This window comes from Trifolium pratense, linkage group LG6, assembly GCF_020283565.1.
Source record: "Trifolium pratense cultivar HEN17-A07 linkage group LG6, ARS_RC_1.1, whole genome shotgun sequence".
Taxonomy (NCBI): domain Eukaryota; kingdom Viridiplantae; phylum Streptophyta; class Magnoliopsida; order Fabales; family Fabaceae; genus Trifolium; species Trifolium pratense.
Genome location: NC_060064.1, coordinates 5,304,911 through 5,329,217, shown reverse-complemented (window position 1 = coordinate 5,329,217; position 24,307 = coordinate 5,304,911). Strand labels below are relative to the sequence as shown.

Genomic DNA, 24,307 nt, shown 5'->3' with positions numbered 1-24,307 from the left:
AAGGAGAGTGTACATTGATGATTAGTTCAATAACTATGTCGAGAAAGGTGACACGCGATACCCAATTTATGAAGGTTTTCAAAATAATATTGTGGCTACCAATGTTCAGCCAAATTCAATTTTTCCGAAGCAATATTTATTTACGAGTCTTAGTATTCCACCACATGAGGTAAAGTTGCAACCTCCTAACGACCTGCACCTACATGATAACTTTAACCCCTTATAAAAAGGAGTCAACCCCCTATACAAAAAGCCACACATTCTCGTTCCGTTAAAACCTCAAAAACTCTTTAAGTGGAAGCGCTATCGCAACTGCCTCCACCTGCACATAACTACAATAATAACAATTCGCTAGACAACCATAACTTTACCAAGGGAAGAAATCACAACCTGCTTATAAAGATTTTTTTATAATGTTCTCAAATAGACTAAAAATTTGCAAATAAATATTTTACGGGATGTATGAATGAATATATGTATAATAAAATGTCTACTTTTGAGTATTTGGAGGTTCGAAAAACAGGTGACAACTAAGAACCTTCTCGATGAAGTTTCTATGTCATTTTCCGGGACCTTAGAATAATCTTCAAGGGATGATCATTGAGCTTGATAATTGTATGGTGATTCTCAGTGGGATTTAAATTGAGATTTTTAGTGATCGGTATTCCTCTCACTCATATATTGATAATTAGATATGTATGGGGTTGAAGTTTACGAATAGATATTTGTGATGAAAGATTATTTATGTACGCACGGATAACTGAAACTCACGTATTGCTTCATATTCCATGCACAAATCCACATGGGTTGAGGGTGCGAGATTGCCAACTTTAAATCTAAGTCAACATTCATGAAGACCATAATTAATTTTATGCCAGTCATTGGATCTGATTATAGTTTTGCATCAAAATGATAGGATCTATACAAGATAATAAGTAAGATGTGATTTTGAATGACATAGCCAACATTGTTATAGATCGAGATGTGGTCGACAAGGAAAAAATGATACGATATATTGTCAAAAAAAACCAATAATTATGTTGGGAAAAGCGACATAAGATCCTCAATCTGTGAAGGTTTCCAAAATGAGATGGTTACTATCAATGTTCACTCCAATTCAATTTACCCGAAACATTTTTTATTTGGTTATTACCAACAAAATATATTTTGATTCGTCTCATAATGGTGCATTTGGATTCTTTACTATGTGTCGGTGGTTGTGAAATCGAGGAAACATCTAATCATTTATTTTTTGTTGCGATTTTTCTCAAGTCTTTTGGAGTAAAGTGCTCAATTGGTCAGGTATTAGCGGTCCTTTGTCGAATGATGCAGATGAGTATGTGATGCATTTTGTAATGTTTATGCTTTTTGCAAAGATGTTAGATTAAACTTACAAATGATTTGGTTGGTTTGTTGGTGACAACTTTGAAAAGAATGATTATGGTTCCAAAATGTTCCATTTTTTTTACTAGACTAATACAAGATACTTGTTAAAAGGCACAATTAGGCCCCGTTTCACCCTACTTATTTTCTACTTTTATAATTCTCTTTAAAAGAAATAATTAAGTAGAAAATTCTATTTGACCCTATTTCTCCTTAAAAGAATTAAAAAAATAAAGTAATGAAGTAGAAAATAAGGAGAAATTGGGTCAAACACAATTTTTACTTCTTTACTACTTTTAAGGAGAAGAAAAAAAGTAGGGTCAAACAGACCCTTACTTATGTAAAAAAAAGGCACAATTACATTTTAACTAACATAAAGTAAAAATTGTAAAAAGAAAAAAAAATCTCATTTCCTTAAATTGATTTAATTCATATTCACAATTACTTATTTATATATTTACTTACTAGCGGGTAGACAGGGCGCGTTTTGCGCTTGTATGTGTCTATTACGTAAATTTATGTAAAAATAATTTTAAAAAAAGTATGTCTTATGTTATGATGAATTTGTTTGTTAATAAAAGATTTTTTGCTGCTAACAAAAATAAAAAAACATGTTTTATGTTATGGTGAGTTTGTTAATAAAAGATTATTGCTGCTAAAAAAATCAAAGATATTATTGGTATTATGAAAAGTCCACACCAAATTTTTTTGTACATCTTTATGTATAGGGATAGATTGTGAGTTTGTTAATAAAATATTTTTTGCTTCTAAAAAAACATGCCTTATGTTATGGTGAATTTGTTAATAAAAAATATTTGCTGTTAAAAAAAATTAAGGATATTGTTGGTATTATGAAAAGTCCACACAAAACTTTTTTATATCATCTTTATAAAGTATAGAGGAGGGATCCGTTGACCCCAGGAGTAAGTCTTCATTGACTTACTCCGCTTAATAACTCGATATCGACATTATATTTATTCAATCCAACCGTTGAATTCAAAGATCTTATTGAGTAGATCAACTTCACAAATTTTTATAAAAATTCAAAAAATGTAGTTATGTATTCAAACTATTGAAATTCAACGGTTTTTTAAAAAGTTTGTCGTACGTTCAATTGAAGTTATCAGTAAAAGTATCAAACGGTTTTGATTTTTTTATAAAAATTTGTGGAGTTGATCTACTCAATGAGATCTTTGAATTCAACGGTTGGATTGACGAAATATAATGCTGATATCGAGTTATTAAGTGGAGTAAGTCAATGGAGACTTACTCTTTGAGTCAACGGATCACTCCTCATAAGTATAAATTTATATTCATTAGTATAATTTTTTTTATTTTACAATTAGTTGGAGATCGAACCCATAACCTATAAAGTACTACCCAAATTCTTCACCACTAGACCAAATCTAGTAGCTTTTATTAATATAATTTTATCAAATACTCCATCCGTCCCAAAATAATTAGGCTAAATTGCAGTTTTGGCCCCCCACGTTTCATAATTGTGCGATTTTGGCCCCCCACGTTTCAAATGTGCGATTTTGGCCCCCCACGTTTCATAATTGTGCGATTTTGGCCCCCCACGTTTCAAATGTGCGATTTTGGTCCCCCACGTTTGCCCCCTTTTGCATTTTTTGGTCCGCGTTGACTATTTTGACCAAAAAATTTATGACATGGAATATTTTTTACACATGTCTTAATTGTATTGGTAAACCAAAATTTATTATTATTTTTTTTTTAAAAAAAAAGGATAGGTCACGTGACTTTTTCAAAAACATTATTCTCCACCACAAATATTATGTTGATGCACTTGCTTCTACCAAATTCTCATTAATTGGTTTCAAGAATTGATTATGCTATATTGAAAAACCAGAATCTAAAAACTTGGTCTCATTAATTGGTTTAACAAAAAAATCATAATTCAAAATATTTCAAATTCAAAATATTCATTCATTATACAAAAGGACATCGCCGGAAAAAAAAAATTAACCCCCAAAAAAAAAAATCACGTGACCTTTCCTTGATTATTTTTTTAAAAAAAATAATAATAAATTTTGGTTGGCCAATACAATTAAGACACATGTAAAAAATATTCCATGTCATCAATTTTTTGGTCAAAATAGTCAACGGGGACCAAGAAATGCAAAAAGGGGCAAACGTGGGGACAAAAATCGCACATTTGAAACGTGGGGGGCCAAAATCGCACAATTATGAAACGTGGGGGCCAAAATCGCACATTTGAAACGTGGGGGGCCAAAATCGCACAATTATGAAACGTGGGGGTTCAAAACTGCAATTTAGCCAAATAATTAATATCTTTAGTTATGCATTTTTTTTTTCAAGCATTTAGTTATGCATTATTAATAATGTTTGCATGTATATATTAGTAGAAAAATAAGGTCAAAAGAGAGAGATCATATGCATATTATACTAAGTCAAAAAAATGTCATTTATTTTGTGACGGATGAAATAGTCTAGTGGGTAAAAAATTTCACCTATAAGTGGACAAGTGGAAAATAAAATAATGAGCAATTAAGAGTTGTTGTGCGTTTTAAAACGGTGTGTGTTTTGACCCAAGAAGGAAGCGTTATGACCCGATTAACGGAAAAGCTCCGTTTGTCTTCCTTGTTCATCAAACCGACCCGTTTTCTCTCTCTTCTTTCTCTCTCTACTCTCCATCATCTCTGCAACTCCCTTACTCGTTTCATCTTCTCCCAAACCCTACCTTTCTTCTCCATGGACAACAATCTCTTCTCCGATAACGTCGATTACTTCGACGATGACTTCGATTCCTCTTACTCTCTTCGTCCTAACCGTCGCTTACTTCAACAAGATTACCGCGATTTCTCCGTTGAGAAGGTTTACTTGCTTCCCTATAGGTACCGTACCGGCTATCATTACTCTGAAATTAAATTCTATGCTTCAATTTTATTTTATTTATTTTTTAGTTTTTTTTTTGCTGTGCGATTTTCTCGCTATTGCTTTGAAATTTGAAAAAACGTGGCGTGATTAGGTTTTGTTTGTTTTTTACTTGCATTAGAATTGGATTGAATTTTTTTCCTGTTTTGGTTTTTGGAGTGAAGGTGGTGGATTGATGCAGAAGGTGAAGGTGATCGTGCGGAAGGTGTTTTGTATACAGTTTGTTCGAATTTTGATTCTGAGTCTGAAATTTTGCTTAATCTGAAGAAGGAAGAGGATCGTGAGAAGATTAAGAGTTTGGAGGTAGGTGTTTCAGGTCGTCATTATGCTTTGGTTCCTGAAGGACTTTGGTTGCGTGCTCTCAAACGGTTAGTGACGATTTTTTCTTTTTCAACAGGTTCTGAGGTTTGTAACTTTTAGGTACTGTTATATTGATATTGAAATTAAGCAAAAATTTTAGGTATTCTTAGGAGTTTATGATGCATTGAGTTTATGACCTTTGGTTATTTTTTCTTGTGTTACAAATTGTGCCCTAGAGATGATAAAGAGTTTATAAATAATTGTCGATGGTTGTAGAGTAATAAAGAAGTTCATTGTGTGTTTTGAGGTGCCAACCTCTTTGTGAGCGTCTATCTGGGTTGCATTTAAGTGATGTACCTGGTGTCAATAGGGGTGCCTTTTTTATGGCATTTGTATTTTGAATGAAATTTATGCAACCAGATGATTTATGTATCATCATTATGAGATAATTAATTGTTTACAATTCGATATTAAGTGGTTCTATTCTTTTACATGGTTATGCATAGATGGATGATCAAGTGTAGACTTAAATTTGAGATAATAATTCTAATTCTTTTATAAGCTGAGTTTGTCAAACAAAATACTGATGGTGCATGCAAAGAAAACCATATGTATGGCTGCAGTGGAGTAATTTGTGGCAGTCAAGGAGAGTGGATAGGAGGGCTTTGCTAAGTGTGTAAGGAATGTGTAGCGCTTTTGTGGCTGAGTTGTGGGGAGCGCTAGAAGGATTGAGGTATGCTCGTTGACTGGGATTTAGTAAGGTGGAGATGAATTTAGATTCTCAAGCTGTGGTGCAAGTGATTAAAAAGAAGAGGCTGAATAGTTTGATGGGGAGTACTGTGGTGAGACAGATTTGGCGATTACTAGAGATGGTTTGGGAAGTTGAAGTTACACATATTTATAGAGAGGTGAACAAGGGTGCTGATGCTTTGGCTAATATTGGCTGTTCTCTTGATCATGGGATCCTGACATATGATGTTTGTCCGGATCAACTTAGTGAGCTATATGGTGAAGATTGTCTGGGGATATCTACCCCTTAGAATGATCTTTGTGTAATCTTTTTTTCTTTTTTGGGCTTAGGCCCTCATCATCATTATAAAAAATAAATAAATGTTGTTTTAGGAGATAGGAAAAATCATGCCTTGATTTTTAGGAGCAGTCTACTTGGTTTGCACGCCCTTGTTTAACACCACTTTGTTCTGTGCACGATCAAAGAAGAACTAGATCCTAGGCTTGACGTTGCGAGGTAGAACTGCACCAGGTTGTCTTCCAACTGCTGTATTGCCCGTGAATGCTGTGCTCCTATTGCAGCTGCGGATCTGGGAAGCAGTCTTCCATCAAGAAGGTCCAAATATGTGTCCCCATGCTGTGCCTTAACCATTAAATTTTCCTTTGAGATCCTGCAAACACAACCAGTGTGTCCAACACTAGTAATAGGAGCCACTTTTGGAGTTGAAATGTTAGGCGGATACTGCTTGACCTTCATCTGCTCTTGCTTATTTGAATCATCTTTGTCCTTTTCAATCTCTCTTGGCTTAGTATTGACCGTCATAGTCATGGGTCATGGTGTCGTCATGGTTAATTTAGTTTAGTTTTTTATTTTTTTATATTGATTTTGGGGGTTATTTGTGAAAGTAGTTTAAGACAACTCTTTAAAATTTATAAAATTTTCTCGAATGGGCGATTATGTAAAAATAGATTTTATTTTGATAATATTTAGATATAAGAGGTATCTATACCCAACAAATTTGAAGTGTGCCAGAGTTGTTACCTTATAGAAAATTGTCATTGATTTATTGTTCTGTGTCCTACTGGTATAAATGATTTTAACACAGTAGAAATTACAAAGATCTTATGCAAGATTCAGTTTCATTTCATGTTAGAAAATAAATGATGGTCTTACCATCACATATAATTCACAGGAGTGAAAATTTGATTAATCTTACTCTTCTTGTAGGTATAATGATTTTAATAATGCAGTGAAGGATTTTGGGAGAATCTTCTATGCAGAAGAGGGTTTGCCAGATTTGTTCCCCTTGCAACTTAGGATAGTTGTTTCATGGGAAACCAGTTCACTTGTAGCAAAGATAAGCCAAGAGGTCCAATTACACTTTTGTTTGTTTTCTTTTCCGGATAGTGTTTGGCCAGGGTTAATAATTTTTCTTGAAAAATGCTTGTGAGCTACTTTCTGTTTAAGGGTCATGCTAACAAGTGCCCTAAGGGCACTAGTTAAGCATGCAAAATATAGAAATTTTGCATTGGAAATGCCAATTTTTAAACTTCAAAAAGGTTGAATGCTTCACTTTTTAAGTCAAAATTTCTATATTTTCTTCCGTAACAAGTGCCCTAAGGGCATTCTTTAGCATATTCCGCTGTTTAATTTAAATTAGCTTTATATTAATTGATACTAAATTGCATGATTACAGGAAAATGTGTCTGACTTCTACAAGAAAGCTTGTGACATTTTCAATTCTGCATATAACTCAGTGAGTCAACTAACTATTAAATGATTATATGTTATCTATATTCCTTTGGTTATGCATGATTCTATGTTATGGATGATGCAGCTGTATATTTGGGACTTCTCTGGGCAGACAACCCAGCTTTTAGTAAATGACAATGCTAGGATGCCAAATGATTCTCTTGGTCAACTTGGAAAAGAGGTAGTTGCTGTTTCAACTTTTTCATCTTTGTTTTCTTTTTATATAACTTTGTTAAAGACATTTCAAGTTTATGGTGCTCCACAGGGAACTAGATGCTTGACAAGTTATGGTGGAATATTGAAATTATTCCATAAACCTTATAATTTTAAATTTTAAGAAATATGATTTTAAGATCTATTGTTAGTTCTGAAGATTGAATGCTTGAAATCAGTTATTTGGTCCTTTAATAACTTTGTGGCTGTTGCATCTCCATGTCTATGCAGGTTCTTCTGGAGTTACAAGTTCACGGACTTTCAGATTCAATGAGGGGTAGTCAGAGCAATGGGATGATTTCAGATAGCTCTCAGATGGAATGTTCTTCTGACGGTGACCCTGTTACGATGAATGGAAGCACTGAGAATGTTATCCCTTATGTAACAGCAAACAACTATTTTCAAGACAGTAGCTATAGAGCAGTTCGATCTTTGGGATTGACAGGATTACATAATCTTGGTAATACCTGTTTTATGAATAGTGCCATTCAGTGTTTGGCTCACACCCCAAAGCTTGTTGATTTTTTCCTTGGAGATTACCGTAAAGAGATAAATTATGAAAATCCCTTGGGAATGAATGTATGTGATTTTTTTCTTCATGTTATTGTGTCATTTCTAAGTATGATTTTTAAAAAAAATTAGTTCACACACTCAATTTTTTAGGGAGAACTTGCTTTAGCTTTTGGAGATTTACTTAGAACGCTGTGGGTTCCTGGAGCATCACCTGTGGTACCAAGAATGTTCAAGATGAAACTAGCTAACTTTGCTCCTCAGTTTAGTGGTTATATGCAGCATGATTCTCAAGTTAATACCTTCAACTTGCCACTTCTTTTGATTTTTTTGAAACATATAACAATTGCTATTTCCCTGTCCATCTCTTTTCATTGATGAATTTTCCGTTACTGTGGCATGAGATGAAATAATCTTATAAAATCTTGAAGTTTTTGGCTTGCAGGAACTGCTTGCTTTTTTGTTGGATGGACTGCACGAAGACCTTAATCGTGTAAAACGCAAGCCATATCATGAAGTTAAGGATGCAGATGGTCGTCCTGATGGAGAAGTGGCAGAAGAGTATTGGCGAAATCACCTTGCTCGCAATGACTCAATAGTAGTTGATTTGTGCCAAGTAAGGCTTTTGAGTTTTTTTTCTTATTATCTATAAGAAGTCTGTACTCATGTTTTTTTTTAACATATCACTTAGGATTCTGTGCTCCCTAATCTTTTTGTATCAGTGATGCATAGAAGATTTTGATGGAAATAATCAAATAGACATTCCAGAATGAGATTATTTTTTTCTGTTATGCCAGATTACTATTAAAGAAAGAAGGGATTGGTGTATTGAAGTACTAGTAGTTATTGTTATGTTGAGTTGGCTACTAGCTGCCATTGAGCTCACTTTTTATTGAATGGTATTATGGTAGACAACCACATTGCATGTGATGTTTAAAGCACGTTTTTAGTGTTTTTGTTGAAGGAAAAGGCAATATTGTAATTAGGAAGCAAAAAACAATTCTATATTTCCTCTTGTTCCAACACTTCTCACGTTTGTAAGTAATTTTTTTTTTTCATTCCGTTGTGCAGGGTCAGTTCCGGTCGACATTGATTTGCCCTTTTTGCAAGAAGGTTTCTATCACCTTTGACCCTTTTATGTACCTATCTCTGCCATTACCTTCTACAACGATACGGACCATGACTGTGACAATCATGAGTACTGATGGGATCACATTGCCTTCTGCAATTACTGTAACAGTGCCTGAATGTGGAACACTTAAGCATCTTATTGGGGCCTTAACTGCTGTTTGTTCTCTGAGAGATGATGAAACCCTCTTGGTGGCTGAGGTATTTTGCAGCAGTTATGCATTTATAGAATTATTGTCAGTTATCCCCAATTAATTGAATTATGTGAAATCTGTTAACATCGATTCATTAGGGTAATGCAAACACCTTTATGTGCTTGTTTTAATTTTAAGTCAGATTTCATGGAATTATATACAGATATACAAGAGTAAGATTTTTCGGGAATATGATGCATCTGACCCATTAGCTGATATTAGAGATCAAGACACACTTGTCGCTTACCGAGTGCAGAAGTATACTGAAGATAGCATCTTGATTTTTTTCACTCATGATCGTTTGGTGGAAAGGTAAGCTTTTCTATGCCTTAGTCGTACTCTGCAGACTGTAGTAGCTTCACTTTGTTTCTACAATACCTTTCTCTATATATTTGTCACTAATAATTATTGCATGCCCCTTGACCTGAAGTACCCAGTCTCCGCAGACATCATGTTTTGATAGCATTTTTTGATGATCTCTATTATTGGGAGCACATACTCCTAGATTATCTATTGATTTTATATTTTTCGCTACCCCAATATTTAAACCTAAGAAGTTGTTTGGTAGTTGGGAGGGGTCTGAGGGGAAATAGCAGAGGAAAGGGTCGGAGAAGAGAGGATACCCCTACCTTGCACGGGATTTATTTAAGGAGACTCAAAAATGAATTGGGAGTGGACTTTAAAATATTCCAGCATCCTTTTTCTTTTTAATAATACTTGAAACAAAGTATTTGTCATAATCCGTATCCTTATCTCTCCAAAAAATCTCCGGAACATGGTAAGAGATTCTCCTCCTTACCCCGAAGTCCTCCCTTCCTATTCTAACTCCCATAAAAGCCTAAAGAAACATTAGATTCTACTTACTCACGTGCAACATCATTAAATTTTGCGATTAATCTATGTTGTAGTCTAAGGATATGTTAGGAACCCATAATTTGTATTGAATAGAAAGAATACTTCTATTAAAAAAATATGAAAGAATGAGAGAAAACTCTCCTCCAAGGGTTTCCCCTTATACAGTAGAGCCATTACTCTGTTCACAAAATGTCAACAAAATCTGAATACTCCTCTCTATCCTTGTTTCTCCTATTTATGTGATATACTTTCTAACTAGTCAATTAACTAACTAACTACTGTAATGGTTTATTCAAGTCAGGTTAAAATGTAAGTAATTGTTTGGGTCTTCTACAATAGTTGGTTGCCATTTTTGAACTTCATATGCAGACCAATTTTGGTGTTACTTTTCAATTGTGTGTATTTGGTAAATGAGCCTAATTTTGGAATTGATCTGTTGTTGGTTGTTTCTCAATTTGCTGATCTTATGTTCTTTATTGGTGCACTAAATTTATTGTATCATGTATTACAACTACATTTATTGTGTCATGTATTACAGTTACGGGAAGGAAAGGTTTGAAAATAGATTGTTTGGCATTCCAGTTGCAACAAGGCTGTCTGGTATTTCTTGTGGACGCGATGTTCATAGGGGGTTTCTGAATTTAATCAATCCATTTCTGATGCAAAACACGGAAGAAACAATAGATGAATATGATAAGGAGGACAGTGTTGTTGATGATGATACTAAAAAACCAAATGAAGTTGATGAATCAGGCGAAACTAATAACTCTGAAGCAATAGAAAGTGACGCAGTCTCGAACAGCGGAGCCGAGGATGACACATATTTGGGGACTGACTTTGAATTCTATCTAATGCTTTCTGGGAGAGTAAGTGACATTAAGATAACATCGAATGATGAACCATTACCTGTCGCAATGTTGTCCAGAAAGCATCTGTATCTACTTGTCGAATGGCCTGATGAGGTGCTTAAAAAGTATGACACAAACCTGCTTGGTTCATTGCCTGAGGTTTCCAAGCCCCAATTCTTCACCAAGAGAACACAAGAATCAGTATCTATTTACAAGTGCCTGGAAGCCTTCTTGAGAGAGGAACCTCTTGGGCCTGAAGACATGTGGTTAGTAGATATATAATAATATCAATTCTGTTTTTTTATCTATGGATGTTTTCATTTTCCGAGAAGATTTTATCTTCTATATAATTTATCATGTTTTATATGTTTATTGTGAAATTCTAGTGGTAAAGGCTCTGATTGTTGTTGCTTTATATGTTAATCAAGAGTACTGTCACTTATGTTCTAAAAAGTCAGGCATATATTAGTCTTTCTGATGCTTGATATTTCAATTTGATTTTCACAAGGTACTGTCCTACCTGCAAAAAACCTCAGCAAGCAACTAAAAAGTTGGACCTTTGGAGATTGCCTGAAATCCTTGTTGTTCATTTGAAGAGGTTCTCGTACAACCGATACTTCAAGAACAAGCTGGAAACTTTCGTTGACTTCCCAATTAATGATCTGGATTTGTCAACTTATGTCGCTCACAGGAGTTATCCATCTCCTAACTGCTATATGTTGTATGCCATTATTTGTCACTATGGCGGATTAGGAGGAGGTCACTATACAGCGTTTGTCCGTGTAAGTACTTCACAGTTGTCTCTTACTTTAGTAAACTATTCTAATTAATTTTTCTCTCCATTTTTTATTTAGGCACTATTGTTTACCCAAAAAGTATTCCACTAGCTTATTTCATATATTTAAATAATTTCTTTGGAGGAAGCAAGAGTTTCGGCAGACTTGAACACACCCAGAGAGATGACTTCCTGTTTTTCTTTAGAAGTTTGTTTCAGATGATGTTAGAGACTTGGAGCACACTGGATTTCCATATAATTTTATAATTAGGATTTAGTACTTACTATATTAAGTTACTCACGATAGTACTAGCTTTTTTTTTTTTTTAAAGAAAATCTGAAATATATATATATATATATATATATATATATATATATATATATACATATTGTCTTTTGCACTAATTGATTCACCATTATGTTTCAACGGTTAATTTATTCTTATGCATAATTTCATTCTAATTATGCTTATCCAACTGTATTTATTTCCTTGCAGTATGGCCATGACAAATGGTATGAGTTTGATGATAACAGGGTTTCCCCTGCTGATGAGGAGATGATAAAGACTTCTGCTGCTTATGTTCTTTTCTACAAGAAAGTTTAGATGAAGACGAAAACCTTAGTTTCAGTTGTGTAATTATTCATACCGACACATGGAAAGCTCAAGGTTTTTAGATCATGTGCCTATGCAGTTGCGTCTGACTTCCTCAAATTGTTGTTAAGCGTTTCCCGATTGATTTTATCAAGATTAGTGAAGAGAAAATAGAAGGATTCAATATTGTACAGCTTTTAGAAGCTAAGGGTAAGAAGGTAGATCTTAAATTTTTTGAAGTCGGAGGACAGATGTATACATCTGTTGGGCGACATGTACATATGCATCCTGGAATTATTTAACCAATTTTTTGGATCAGAAGTGTCTTGGGTTTTTTCAAGCCAACTATACATGGAAAGTTGCACATTTTTTTGCCTTTGTTTCATCTCATGCTTCTTGGTGATCTTGGATCAATTTTTTACAGTGCCTTAGAGTTGTTTTCCTGACTCATTCAGCGCAACGCTATATATATTTTCCTATCGTCCGTTAAGGAATGTGTATACCTTTTCAGTTTCAATTTTGTACCAGAATGTGTAAACATATATCTAACCGAACGTTATGCTTCAATATCTAACTGATAATTGTAGCATTTGATGGCGTTAACCGAGTAACATCTGCTAAGTTTCATTGAAGATTTTAAGACGGCTTAGAATATAGTATACTAATGTTATAGAAGTAGAAATAAGAGCACAGTCTAAATCAACTAAGAAACATCTTTTACCAAATCCTATTTTCAATTGAGAAATAGTTGGACACAACTCTAAATATAAATTATCTGGTATATACACATAAAAATTATTTAATTTTTTATTTTGCTACTTTTTCTTATAAATGGAGTGCCTAAATAATGTGCCAACAAAACAAACCCACAAATATCCTTTTAGGCTGGACTCACGTGTGTGAGAAATACTAATATTATATGGGGATAAACCCAATAAGTATCTCTTAGTCATATTCACATTAAATTAAAAAAAATTAAAGAGATAAAAGATTAAAGTAATATTAACTCATGTGGTTATTTTTATTTAATTTTAATATTTTTAATTTATGTATGTATTTAAATTTTGTATCTAAATACTTGTGTCTAGAGACTAGATCATTTGCATCTTTACTTATTTGCATCTTTACTTAGCGGCTGGAAGCCACTTAAGTTGAGATGATAACAAAGAGGCACATTTGGTTGGACACAACCCCAAATAAAAATATTTAGTTAGTTTACATGAGTAAATGCACATACAAAATGATCTAAATACAAAATCAAATACAAAATCAAGACAAATTTAAAAGAAAATAAAATTACAATATATGATGTGACTAAATACTTTTTATTTAATTTTGTTAGTTTACATGAGTGTGTCCAAATATTATTTATTCAGAGTTATATGCATGAAAGATATTCCCCAATTAGAGGTGGGAACAGGCCAGGCCGGCCTACATGGCCTTAAGGCCTAGCCTACATAGGCTCAGGCCAGGCCAGCCTATTTCTTTAAATAGAGCAGGCCAATGCTTTTTTATAAGCCTATTTAGCTAAAAAGGCCAGGCCGCAGGCCATTAAAAAAGCCTTTGAGGCCTACTAGGCCGGCCTATTTAAGTTAACATGAATAATATTTTTATTATGATTATTATTTATATATAAAAATTTATACTATGATTAAATTATAAATCTATTAACTTTTTAAGTAATTTAAGTTTATTAATCTACATTAGTTTTTAACATATATAAATGTATTATTATAAACTAGAATTGAAATATGATGACATATATAGTCATATTCTCTAAAATATCAAATGGAACATTATTTTATTAGTTCATAAGTATATTTCAAAATAAATATAATTATTTATTTAAATATGTTCATATGAAATAGGCTTTTAAACAGGCTAACAGGCCACATCAGACTTTCAAAAGGCCAGACTCAGGCCTAGAATTTAAGCCTATGATAGGCCACAGGCCAGGCTCAGACCTTCGATTTTTTGACAGGCCAGGCTCAGGCTTGGCAAAGCCTAGCTCGGCCTAGCCTATTCCCACCTCTATCCCCAATAAGTGATAACCATATCTTCTATGAATCAATAATAACAAGCATAATGATATAATAATTAGCACGTTTTTATTTTTCTAATAACATAATTAGCATGATTGATGATATGTGATTTGATGATAAAATAGTTAGCATGATTGATGAAATGTGATTTGACTCATCTGAGGACAAAATAGTAGATATTAATCTTGTTTTTTTATATTCCTTATCTTATAAAAAAAATAAAAATGATAATAATCCCTCGCTTCCAACCAAATATATAATCTCTCCTCCACTGCTACTTCTTCTTCATCAAAACTGAGTGAGTCAGGTAACTACTACTTTCTCTCTTTGTCTTCTACAACAACATTATCCCTTTCTCAATTTCACTTTACAATCTCCACACAATGTTCAATTTCTCTTTCAATTTGTTTTGGTTCATAAATTTCATTTCTCTAATTAGTTTTTTTTTTTTTTTTAATTCTTCAATTTTTAACTCTAGTACCAATCAGTGTTAGATAATAAAGTAATTGGCTTTGAATTGGTTAATTTGGTGAGTTAAGATAGTGCTCACAATGTGTTTGTGGAAAGTTCTCATTGAAGATAGTGCTCATAATAATAATAATCATTGAATATTGATTGTAGGTAGCAAAGAAATGGAAGGTAGAGACAAATTGATTGTGAAGGGATTAAGTTTCTATGGTTATCACGGAGTATTAAAGGAAGAAAGGACGCTTGGTCAGAAGTTCTTTGTAGATGTTGACGCTTGGTTGGATCTCAAACCAGCTGGAATATCTGATAATTTGTCTCACTCTTTTAGCTACGTTGAAATATATCGGTACAAATTCACCACTTTATTATTCTTTTTTTAGATCAATTCACAAACACTACTAAAACTTACACGCTTTTGCGTTCAAACTCCGATGAAGGTGTCTGACTTAACAGTACGGACATTTGTTAGTTGAGCTAGTATTTGTGAACCAAGACCGTGGGTTCAATACCTGACTTGGGCATGCAATAACATTAAAACTCTTTTGTGGAGTTTGCCGCCCATTTGGGTCCCACAAGACTCGAGATTAGTCTCTGCAGTTGCGCGCAGAGGATATCTAGTATACGCCAAATTGGTAGTTAGTTTTATTGTTAACATAATTCACTTAACATCACAATCAAAACTATCATAATCCACTTATGACTTAACATGAAGTTGGTGACTATATTAATAAAGCCAATGTTAACATGCTCAAGAAGGTAAATTGGACAAGGAGGGGGAAGGAATTAAAAGCATGACAGCAAAGTAAAGCACTAATCCAGTAAGAAAATGTATAGTCTTAAAAAGTTTCAGACATATATCTTATTGTAAGCATCCAATGCTAGGAAAGTTTCTATTGAAGGTTACATTATAAAATGATGATAATTTCAAAAGAAAGATGGGGTATTGGGAGAAGGTTCCTTGTGTTTTGGTGTTATTCCTAGTCATGCCATACAAATACATAATTCTATTTAACAAAACTCCAATAAATGAAGTAGTGGACACTGTATCAGTTGTTCAATTCCCATTATTTTACAAACTAGTTATTGAATAATGGAATATGTACCAAAAATTGCATAGAATATGTGACTAGAATTAATTCAGCTCAGCTAGTAATAAAAATGAAATTCTTCAACCGTAGTTGGATACTGCTAAAAGGCTATTATATATATCAAACTTATCAAAAACAGAAGGAATGCAAAAATAATTTACTAGGCATTCAAATTAGGAACCTTCAAATTAAGCACAAATTATTTTAGTTGTATCCGACTAAGTTTGATATATAACTAGCCTTTTAGTAGTATCCAACTAATAAAAATTGCCTATTGTGTCTAACATCGGTACACCACTATTATTTTGAATTGTATTTCTGAATAATTTGTGCTTAATTTGGTTTAACATTGTCAACATACTTTGGGCCTATTTGGATTGATTTATTTGATTTTATATACTTTGGTGAAACTATTCAAGAGAGCTTATGGAAATAGCTTACGATATGTCTATAATTAAGCTTATTTCAATAAACTCTCAAAGATAGCTTATGAAAACAACTTATAGCTTATTTGAAAACTGTTTGACTTTATTTTATCTTTGTTATAAAAATAGTTTATACATACACACTCATATGACAACACTTTATGATCACCAAACATAGTCTTTGTTCTCAAAAGAAGTCTAATTCTTTGTGGAAAACATGTTTGCAGAACTTTTCAATGTTAAACTAAACATACACACTTGGTTGATGAAATTTAATTAAATTTGATGATGCAGTATAGCTAAGGAAGTTATTGAAGGACCACCTCAAAATCTTCTGGAGTCAGTGGCGCAAAAAATTGCAATCGCTACTTTGACAAGTCACAAAGAGATATCTGCTGTTCGTGTGAAAGTTGGAAAGCCTCATGTGGCGATTCCGGGTCCGCTTGAGTACTTAGGCGTTGAGATTGTGAGATGCAGAAGCGATTTGACAGAATAAAACTTTCTTATTTAATACTGCAGGTTTTTTTATGTATTCCAATTTGTTTGATACAATAATAACATTTCTCTGATCCGAGCTTACCATCAGTTTTATCTCTATCTCTTACAAGTTTTGCTAATAAAATTAAAAGATGAAACTATAAGCAGATAATTAGGACACCAAGGAACACAATAATGCAGTGAGATACTGTTATTTTTGAACGGCCGAAGAGCATCAGAGTTAAGTTTTTATGATTATCATTGCTTAAGAAATTGTTCATCTGTAATTCTTTCTTTCCTTCTTCAGTGTCATAGTCCTCAAAGTTTGTAATGAAAAGCACGTTCTTATTTAGCCTCAGTTTTTAATGTTTTTCCATTTCATAAGTTTGAACTCAAAACAAGTTTTGTATGTACCAACGTGAGTACTAGCTTTGATTATGTCGAATGTTCGGCTGTCAAAACAAGTTATGGTATTCTTTACCTGAAGTTAAACAGAACTGAGGAAACCCCACTGATCAGATGAGACCACAAGCTTACTCACTGACCATTTCTTCTCAGATTAGCATCCAAGAAACATTCTTGCTCTATTATCAACATTCAAAAAGCCATATGCAATCACCAATAAATCTTCATCCTTGTCTCTGGTATAGCCTGAAGCAAATATCCTCTTTGCTTTTCTTGTTTAGCGATTTCAGTCTCTTTTGGTAGAGACTATTTTAGTTTCTGGAAATGTAAGACACTGTCACATTAGTCCTTGATTCAGACAAAAATCCAATCAAATCCTCTACTCTTCAATACAACCAATTTTTTTGTTGGTTTGTAACCACTGTCAGATTTTGGACTCATCAATGATAATCCAAAATCAAATTTTATCCTCATTTTCCATGAATTCAACGCACTGCTACCTTTTTTCACATTGTTCTTATCATGCAAATGATTGTGCAATGAACCATTCTTCATGTACTCGTAGACACAAACTAGTCCAATCAAGTGTGTGGCGTAGACGCGTCAAGAAGGCTAGTTCAGACTCAATGCAATCTCCTTCTCTTGAAATTTTATAATCTTCGAACCTATTTCACCTCTCTTAATTGCTATCTCATGACCACCGGTTAATTTTCCTCTATACACAACACCAAAGCTTCCGGTACCAATCTTGTTTTTAGTAGTGAAAAATTGTTGGTAGCTGCTTAAGCTCAGCAAGAGTAAACTCCTCTGCTATAAGCTCAATCTTCTGGGGCATCATTATTCTCAAACCATGACGAATCGCAGATTTCATCGAAGATGGACTATTATTTCAACTGTTGCTACTACCTCTAGTGATAGTTGGTTGCATTACATATAATTGTGATCTTTCTTTTTACAAAAACAAACACCTTTCCATAAGCAATACTGTAAACTATTGTGCAATAAATTTGACCATGAGAAAGAGAAATAAAGAAAAGATAGAGATTTATGAAAATTCAAAAGGCCAAAATGGGGATTAACAAAAAAATGTGGGGTTAGAGGTCCCACTTAAGGGTATAAGATAAAGCTTTTTACAAGTGAGGTACCTACACAGTGCACACAGCTAACAGAGCAATACTTGTGTGTGGACATAATTATAAATTAAAATTATCAAGACATTAAGACTTTTAATTGCACAATTTCAATCACCATTTTAATTTATTTTTTTTACCAATTCATGATTTTGACTATCTAATTGTCACGACATTAAATTGAATGATGAAAATCATATTCGACCAATTTTAGTGGTCAAAACAATTTAAGTTTGTAACCATTAAACCACAACTAACAATATGTGACACAATACTTGAGTCGCTTAACTATTTGATCTTGAATTCAACCCCAGTTTATTTAAGGGATAGTTGCGCACAGAAAATATCTTAATTTACCAAAAAAAAAAAATTGACCACATATACATAATTTGTGACCATCCAATTTAGGTTACTTTAGGTGTGGTCAATAAACTAGGATGGTTTCCAACAATTTTTTTTGTCGAACATTTTAGTGACTAGAATTATACCTTTTAAGGTGAATAAGTTTGAAAATTGGGAATATCATAATTCAAACCATGATCCTTGCATATTAGATGCAATGTCCCTAACAAATGTCTTACACTCACCGGAAGAAAAAAAAAAAATCAAACAATTAACTAATAAAGGGCTCCACCAAAGTTAACATCATTTGATGAGAACATTGCCTATGGAGGAAAGAACAAAACAAAGTGTACTCATGAATGAATGAATGAATGATTACTATCTATGAAAAGAAAAAAAACACATGTTCATGCATTGTTCATGACCTTTGTCTAAACTGAGAAAGAAACAGAGAAAACACCATCAACATTCATTTCATCTTTTCTCATACATTACATTACCTAATAATATACCACATCTTTTTGCTTTTTCCTAACTACCTACCTAACATAACTTACCCTTTATTACCATTTCATCATATCATATGATTCATATGCATTAATATGAACGTATCCCTACCACATTATTAATACTCACTTACCTGTATATATATTGCATATTCTGGTATGCATAATGCATGGTCCATTGGTCCCACTAGATTAAAAGCTTTGACCCCTTCCTAGTTGTAGACACACACACGTATCCTTCCATTTCCATACCCTTTATTTATTTTTGACTAAATAGTACTAGTGTGCTTATTTAATTATTTTAATAATATCAAACTATAATAATATTATGAATAGTTTGATTTTGGTATTTCCAATATTGATCATTGTATCCTCCTCCACATCATGTGACTGTATCTCTTCTTTCAACACTTTATTAGATCTGCCTTCTTGGTTTGCTGCAACTTTCTTTCTTTTAATATTTATTACTTCTTGACTTCTTGTAAATCACTCCTCAGCTGCTCTTTTCAAAGTTCAAACCTTCATTCATTTATGTAAGTACCCTTTTCAGGAAAATTCTATATACTATTTAATTTTATTTGGATTGTATATAAGGATATATATATATTATTGTAACTACTAACGGTTCTGTTAAATTCTGCCACCTGTCATTAGTAAGTATTTTTTTCTTCATGTAGTATCACAAGCTATTTTAAAACTGTGATATGAATATGAATATATGAATTTCATGAGTTTGGTTTTGGTCATGTGGTTTCATTAAATTTAATGTCCTCTAATTAGGTGTCCTCTCTCTGTCCAAGTTCTGTTCACAAGTGGCTGAATTTTTTTGAAATTTATGGTGTGAGCAGAAACCTTTTGAGGCCAATTAAGTAGCTGACAAGTGACAGGTACTATTTTTCTTCTATGATTTTGGAAAATATATTATATATTCAAATCATATAAATGATTGTATATGGTATGGTTTTTACTTTCTGATGTAATACTCTTCATCCTTCTTTTTTTAGAGACACAAAGATGGAGAACAGGAAAAATATTGTGCAGTATAGGAAAAGGTTGGATAAGACTCTTACCTCATTTGATCTTACAAATGATCAGAAACTTAAATCGCTTGTCGAAAGTCAATTCTGTCGTTCTTCGCAATCAAAGATGGAATTGGAAGGTAATTAAATTATAGCATTCTTTAATTTTCTTTTAGCTTGTTTTGAAAGAAATATATGTTTCTGTTAGTACTTGAGTTTATCGCCTTTTTTTTTGCAGGATACGAGGAGAAACTAGAAATTAAGACTGCTGAGTTATCAAACTGTCTTGATATGATGAGAAGTGTTTCTGCAGATGAAAACGGAGGATCTAGTACATCGCACGCCGATTGGAAAGTAGGCTATATACTCTATAGTTTTAGACCATTTGCTTCATTGGTTTAACATTCTTTAAGAATTCAATGGACTAATGCAATCTTGTATAAGAATTATGTTCTGATGTATAATTTTGCTTTCTGCAGTATATATATGAATTTTTCAATTAAACTTTCAAAGCACTTTTTATAATTTATCTTCTTTCAAATCAACAGTTAAAACAAGATAATGAGGAGTTTCGTGTTATGTATCGCGAAGGACCAGAGGGAACTCCCTATCATACAATGATGATTGAAGGCTATGTAGATGCACCTGTTGATGTTTGTTAGTCACATTAAATCTGTCTTTTTTTTTAGCATCACCCTTATATTTTTTAACAAAAAAGACCATATTATAGATTTTGACATGTTCTTTAATTTTGTTGATTGCAGCTTTATGCCTCACATGGGAGTCACCCCTTTATGAGAAATGGTGAGAATCATTATGTGCTTTCAATTTTCTACATATCTGTCTCACAATAACATGACATTGAACACTACTGTCATTTATCATAATTTTCATTTCTCAGGTGGCCTCAGTTTACTGTTCCAACTTTCAAAGTTACCGCGTCTGATTGTTTGCAGAAGGTCCAAACTGGAGAACAGATAGCACTAGTAAGGTTTGTCTTGCATGCATCAACTGAAAAAATATCACATTTTAATGTCACATACCAAGTTCACTTTTGAATGCTTATATTTTCCCATATTTTGTAAGAAAGGATGAAGCCTCCATGGCCACTGTCTACAAGGGAAGCTATAGTGCATTATTATGTGTTTGAGTACTTTCAAGATGACTTGATAGTTGTTCTTTTGAAAACGGTATTCACCTCAACCATTTTTTCTTTGTTACTTTTTTTTCTTCCTTTTTTCTAAAGAAGGTTAATTCTGAACTATCTTTATGTTTTAAGAAATTTGTGCTCGATTCTCTTTCAGGTCACTGAGTTAGAGAAAATTAATGAGACTATCGATGGTTTAAAAAATGATGTGATTCCTGAAGCAAAGGGTGCTGTGAGAATTGATGTGTTGGGAGGTATTGTTATGCAAAAGGTGACATCTGAAAGAAGTTATATCCGGTGAGTTTTAAGCGAGTTTTCAAGTAATTAGTAGTAGCTTGAATGAATTTCATATTATTTGTTGATCAGAAAATGTTAGTATATAGCTATGTTAGAATTTTCTCCATCGTCAAATTTGAACCTCCGTTCTTTAACTCCTTCGAATACATAGTTTTGTCATAGATTTTGCAAATAGGCTACTTTCCCTATAGGTAACACTTTTGTACTATAAAAAAATTATGATGAGTATTATGTATTATGATTAATTTTTGTCAAAATTTGTAGGGCAATAGCGAATTTGGATATAAAGATTGATTTTATGCCTCCATCGCTTATAAATTTCATTGCAAGGCAAATCATTGGCAGTGGTTTCAGACTTTTTCAGAAGGTTGCACATTCTGTTCAGAAATGCTTCTTTCAAAAATTATATATCCAAATCATCGACTTATGTTCTTTCTTCCTTATTGCAAAGAATGAGGATAAGTCTTATGTACTAAAACATCCTTTGCATTTGTATCAAAAAAAAAATTAATCCTTTGCATTGTTATTTTGTATGTTGTTTTTTTATCAACTTCTGACATTAACCAGTCTTGATATTGTTATAGGCTGTGGCTTCTAAGATGAACGGCAACAAAGAATTCAGCAAGGCCTTGACAGATTTGTTGTATGTTAGAATTCGCGAAGCTCTATACAGTACCTATGAATCAAATGCTATGGATGAGAAAGAGCTTAAGCAAGTTGCAAGCATTCTTCCTGCTGAAGAACAAGATCGGGCGATCGATATGTCTCGGGAGGACAAAAGCAACCAAAATGCAAATAATGATGCAAGCAGTGAAGATGTTGTAAAAAGTAAGGAGGATGTAACCATAGTGCATGACATTCCAATTGAGGAAGGTGATACATCTATTGCACTAAAGGGAAATATGAATTGTGAGATTGTCGATGCGGATAGTGAAGAGATTGTAGAGGAAAATATTGAAGAGATGGTAGAAATTGAAAAGGATGTAAAGAAAGTAAATGGCATTTCAGATGAGGAAGGTGATACATCTATTGTAGTAAAGGGTAATAAGAATTATGAGATTGTCGACGCAAATAGTGAAGAGATTGTAGAAGCAAATATTGAAGACATTGTACAAATTGAAAAAGATGTCAATAAAGAAAATGGAATTTCAATTGAGCATGATGATACAAAAAATGTACTGAAGAGAAAGAGTAGTGTAAATATCAGCTCAAATGTAAGGCAGGCTTTAGAAACATTAGAAAGGGCTATTTCATCGGTTAGGAAATATGGATTTCATTCGCGCAGATTCTCTTTTAGCTTTGCTAATGAAGCGACCATCAGCAAAGAAAAAGGTGGTGAATTTGATCCACATTCTGCAAAACTTTTTCAACCACCTGTGAAAAATGATGTCAGTGTCGAAGAACCAAGCAACAATATACCACGGGAAAATTCAGACGACCTCTATGAAATTCAAAACTTCAGGTGCGTCTAAGTCAAACCCCGCCTCACAAAACCAGCTTATAAGACGAGGGTTGTTTTCCATTTATAATCAATGTTTAGGCTATATCGCTATCCAACGTGAGATTCTCAATTGGTTATTTAGAGGAACAAAATTTATAAGCCAATTGAATCACAAAATTTAGTTTATTACAATATATTTGCTTGACATTTTTATTTCCTTTTGGTTCATTCAGGCATACAGAAACAGATCCTAATATAAAGGAAGTCAATTTTAAGAAAGTAGTACCGGCTTTCCCAAATCAGAATCTCATTGAAGTAAGCCAGGTTGATTCATATACAAGACAAGATTTGTCTTCAGATGAACCAATAAAATCAAGCAGGCAGAAAAAAATAAACAACCTTATTACTCAAGGTATCTCTTCAAATGTACCAAAACAGTTAAGCAAGAAGAAAAATTATAGATACTGTTGTTTTATGCATTAGCTGAAGAAAATTAGGTAATTACAAGTATTTTGCAAACTTGCAACCCAAGGAAGCCCAAATTAGTACATATTTGATATATCCTAAGAGTGGATCACTGATATAATGGACATATATGTTGGACTAGTGTTGTCCCTTATTTGGGGTTTTCCTGAGCTTTCCATGCATTAATTTCTGGGGGGGTTGTGGGCGGCAGTAGATGAGACACTGAGATAAGAGCCTTTACAGAGAAATCAGAAAAAACATCCCTTCTATCATATTTTGTTATTTTCTTTAAAAAATATAGTAATTTTTTGTTGTTTTATCTTACCTAACTATTGCATTGTGCAGTATAATTTATTCATTTTTCTTCTTCTTTTGACTCGACTAATCTCATGTCATTTCATTCGTAACAATTGAAGAGATACGATAAGGAACATTAACCGATCGTCTAGCAAAGACAACCTAAACATTGTTGTACAAACTCAATAAATATCTACATTCATACCAATTTTTGCTTTTATTTTGATATTTTAAACTGTAATACAAATTATTGGACAAAACAACACACCACATGAGTATCACTAAAGATAAGGTTGTAACCAATAATTATATTATGGAGCAATACTTCCATGGTCACATGACCATATAGTCACACTCACATAACTTTTGATTATTTATGATAAATCTTCACCTACATTCCTTAAATAATAAAAAAAAAATTGTATAATAGTCGGAATTTAGGTGAAGATTTATGTAAATATTGATATTTATGTAAAAATGTTAAATGAAGAATTTGTTAAAAAAGCAAAACTTGTTTATAAAAGTAGAAAGTCCTTACAACACGTTAAACAAAACTATAAAA

General features: G+C 33.1%; 3 protein-coding genes across 4 annotated transcripts; all 3 read left to right on the top strand.

The window, feature by feature from the left end:
* The first annotated feature begins 3,914 nt into the window (after positions 1 to 3,914).
* On the top strand, positions 3,915 to 12,581 carry LOC123890303 (ubiquitin carboxyl-terminal hydrolase 8-like). The gene is made up of 13 exons (XM_045939884.1): positions 3,915 to 4,259; positions 4,464 to 4,667; positions 6,557 to 6,698; positions 7,026 to 7,085; positions 7,167 to 7,262; positions 7,526 to 7,873; positions 7,958 to 8,098; positions 8,250 to 8,420; positions 8,876 to 9,133; positions 9,290 to 9,438; positions 10,520 to 11,095; positions 11,338 to 11,611; positions 12,101 to 12,581. The coding sequence occupies exons 1-13, from the start codon at positions 3,970 to 3,972 to the stop codon at positions 12,206 to 12,208; spliced, it is 2,817 nt and encodes a 938-aa protein (XP_045795840.1). The 5' UTR covers positions 3,915 to 3,969; the 3' UTR covers positions 12,209 to 12,581.
* Positions 12,582 to 14,455: 1,874 nt separating this feature from the next.
* Positions 14,456 to 16,863, top strand: LOC123890302 (dihydroneopterin aldolase 1-like). The gene is made up of 3 exons (XM_045939883.1): positions 14,456 to 14,545; positions 14,860 to 15,052; positions 16,514 to 16,863. The coding sequence occupies exons 2-3, from the start codon at positions 14,871 to 14,873 to the stop codon at positions 16,713 to 16,715; spliced, it is 384 nt and encodes a 127-aa protein (XP_045795839.1). The 5' UTR covers positions 14,456 to 14,545; positions 14,860 to 14,870; the 3' UTR covers positions 16,716 to 16,863.
* Positions 16,864 to 18,928: 2,065 nt separating this feature from the next.
* Positions 18,929 to 23,777, top strand: LOC123890300. Of its 2 annotated transcripts, none has more exons than XM_045939881.1 (12): positions 18,929 to 19,612; positions 19,860 to 19,966; positions 20,084 to 20,238; positions 20,337 to 20,452; positions 20,647 to 20,755; positions 20,863 to 20,902; positions 21,000 to 21,089; positions 21,189 to 21,288; positions 21,403 to 21,542; positions 21,807 to 21,909; positions 22,127 to 23,004; positions 23,217 to 23,777. In XM_045939881.1, exons 3-12 carry the CDS (start codon positions 20,094 to 20,096, stop codon positions 23,464 to 23,466), a joined length of 1,971 nt encoding a protein of 656 aa, XP_045795837.1. In that variant the 5' UTR covers positions 18,929 to 19,612; positions 19,860 to 19,966; positions 20,084 to 20,093; the 3' UTR covers positions 23,467 to 23,777. The 2 variants fall into 2 exon arrangements, with proteins under 2 accessions (XP_045795837.1, XP_045795836.1); XM_045939880.1 differs by having other exon boundaries at positions 19,376 to 19,612; positions 19,928 to 19,966.
* The last annotated feature ends 530 nt before the right edge of the window (positions 23,778 to 24,307 follow it).

Coding starts and splice junctions, on each gene's coding strand:
- LOC123890303 (XM_045939884.1), top strand. CDS start 3,970: ATGACCCGATTAACGGAAAAGCTCCGTTTGTCTTCCTTGTTCATCAAA. Junction 7,086..7,166: donor TCAATTCTGCATATAACTCA/GTGAGTCAACTA, acceptor TGGATGATGCAG/CTGTATATTTGGGACTTCTC. Junction 9,134..9,289: donor AAACCCTCTTGGTGGCTGAG/GTATTTTGCAGC, acceptor AATTATATACAG/ATATACAAGAGTAAGATTTT.
- LOC123890302 (XM_045939883.1), top strand. CDS start 14,871: ATGGAAGGTAGAGACAAATTGATTGTGAAGGGATTAAGTTTCTATGGT. Junction 15,053..16,513: donor AGCTACGTTGAAATATATCG/GTACAAATTCAC, acceptor TTGATGATGCAG/TATAGCTAAGGAAGTTATTG.
- LOC123890300 (XM_045939881.1), top strand. CDS start 20,094: ATGGAGAACAGGAAAAATATTGTGCAGTATAGGAAAAGGTTGGATAAG. Junction 21,289..21,402: donor TAGTTGTTCTTTTGAAAACG/GTATTCACCTCA, acceptor ATTCTCTTTCAG/GTCACTGAGTTAGAGAAAAT. Junction 21,543..21,806: donor TCTGAAAGAAGTTATATCCG/GTGAGTTTTAAG, acceptor CAAAATTTGTAG/GGCAATAGCGAATTTGGATA.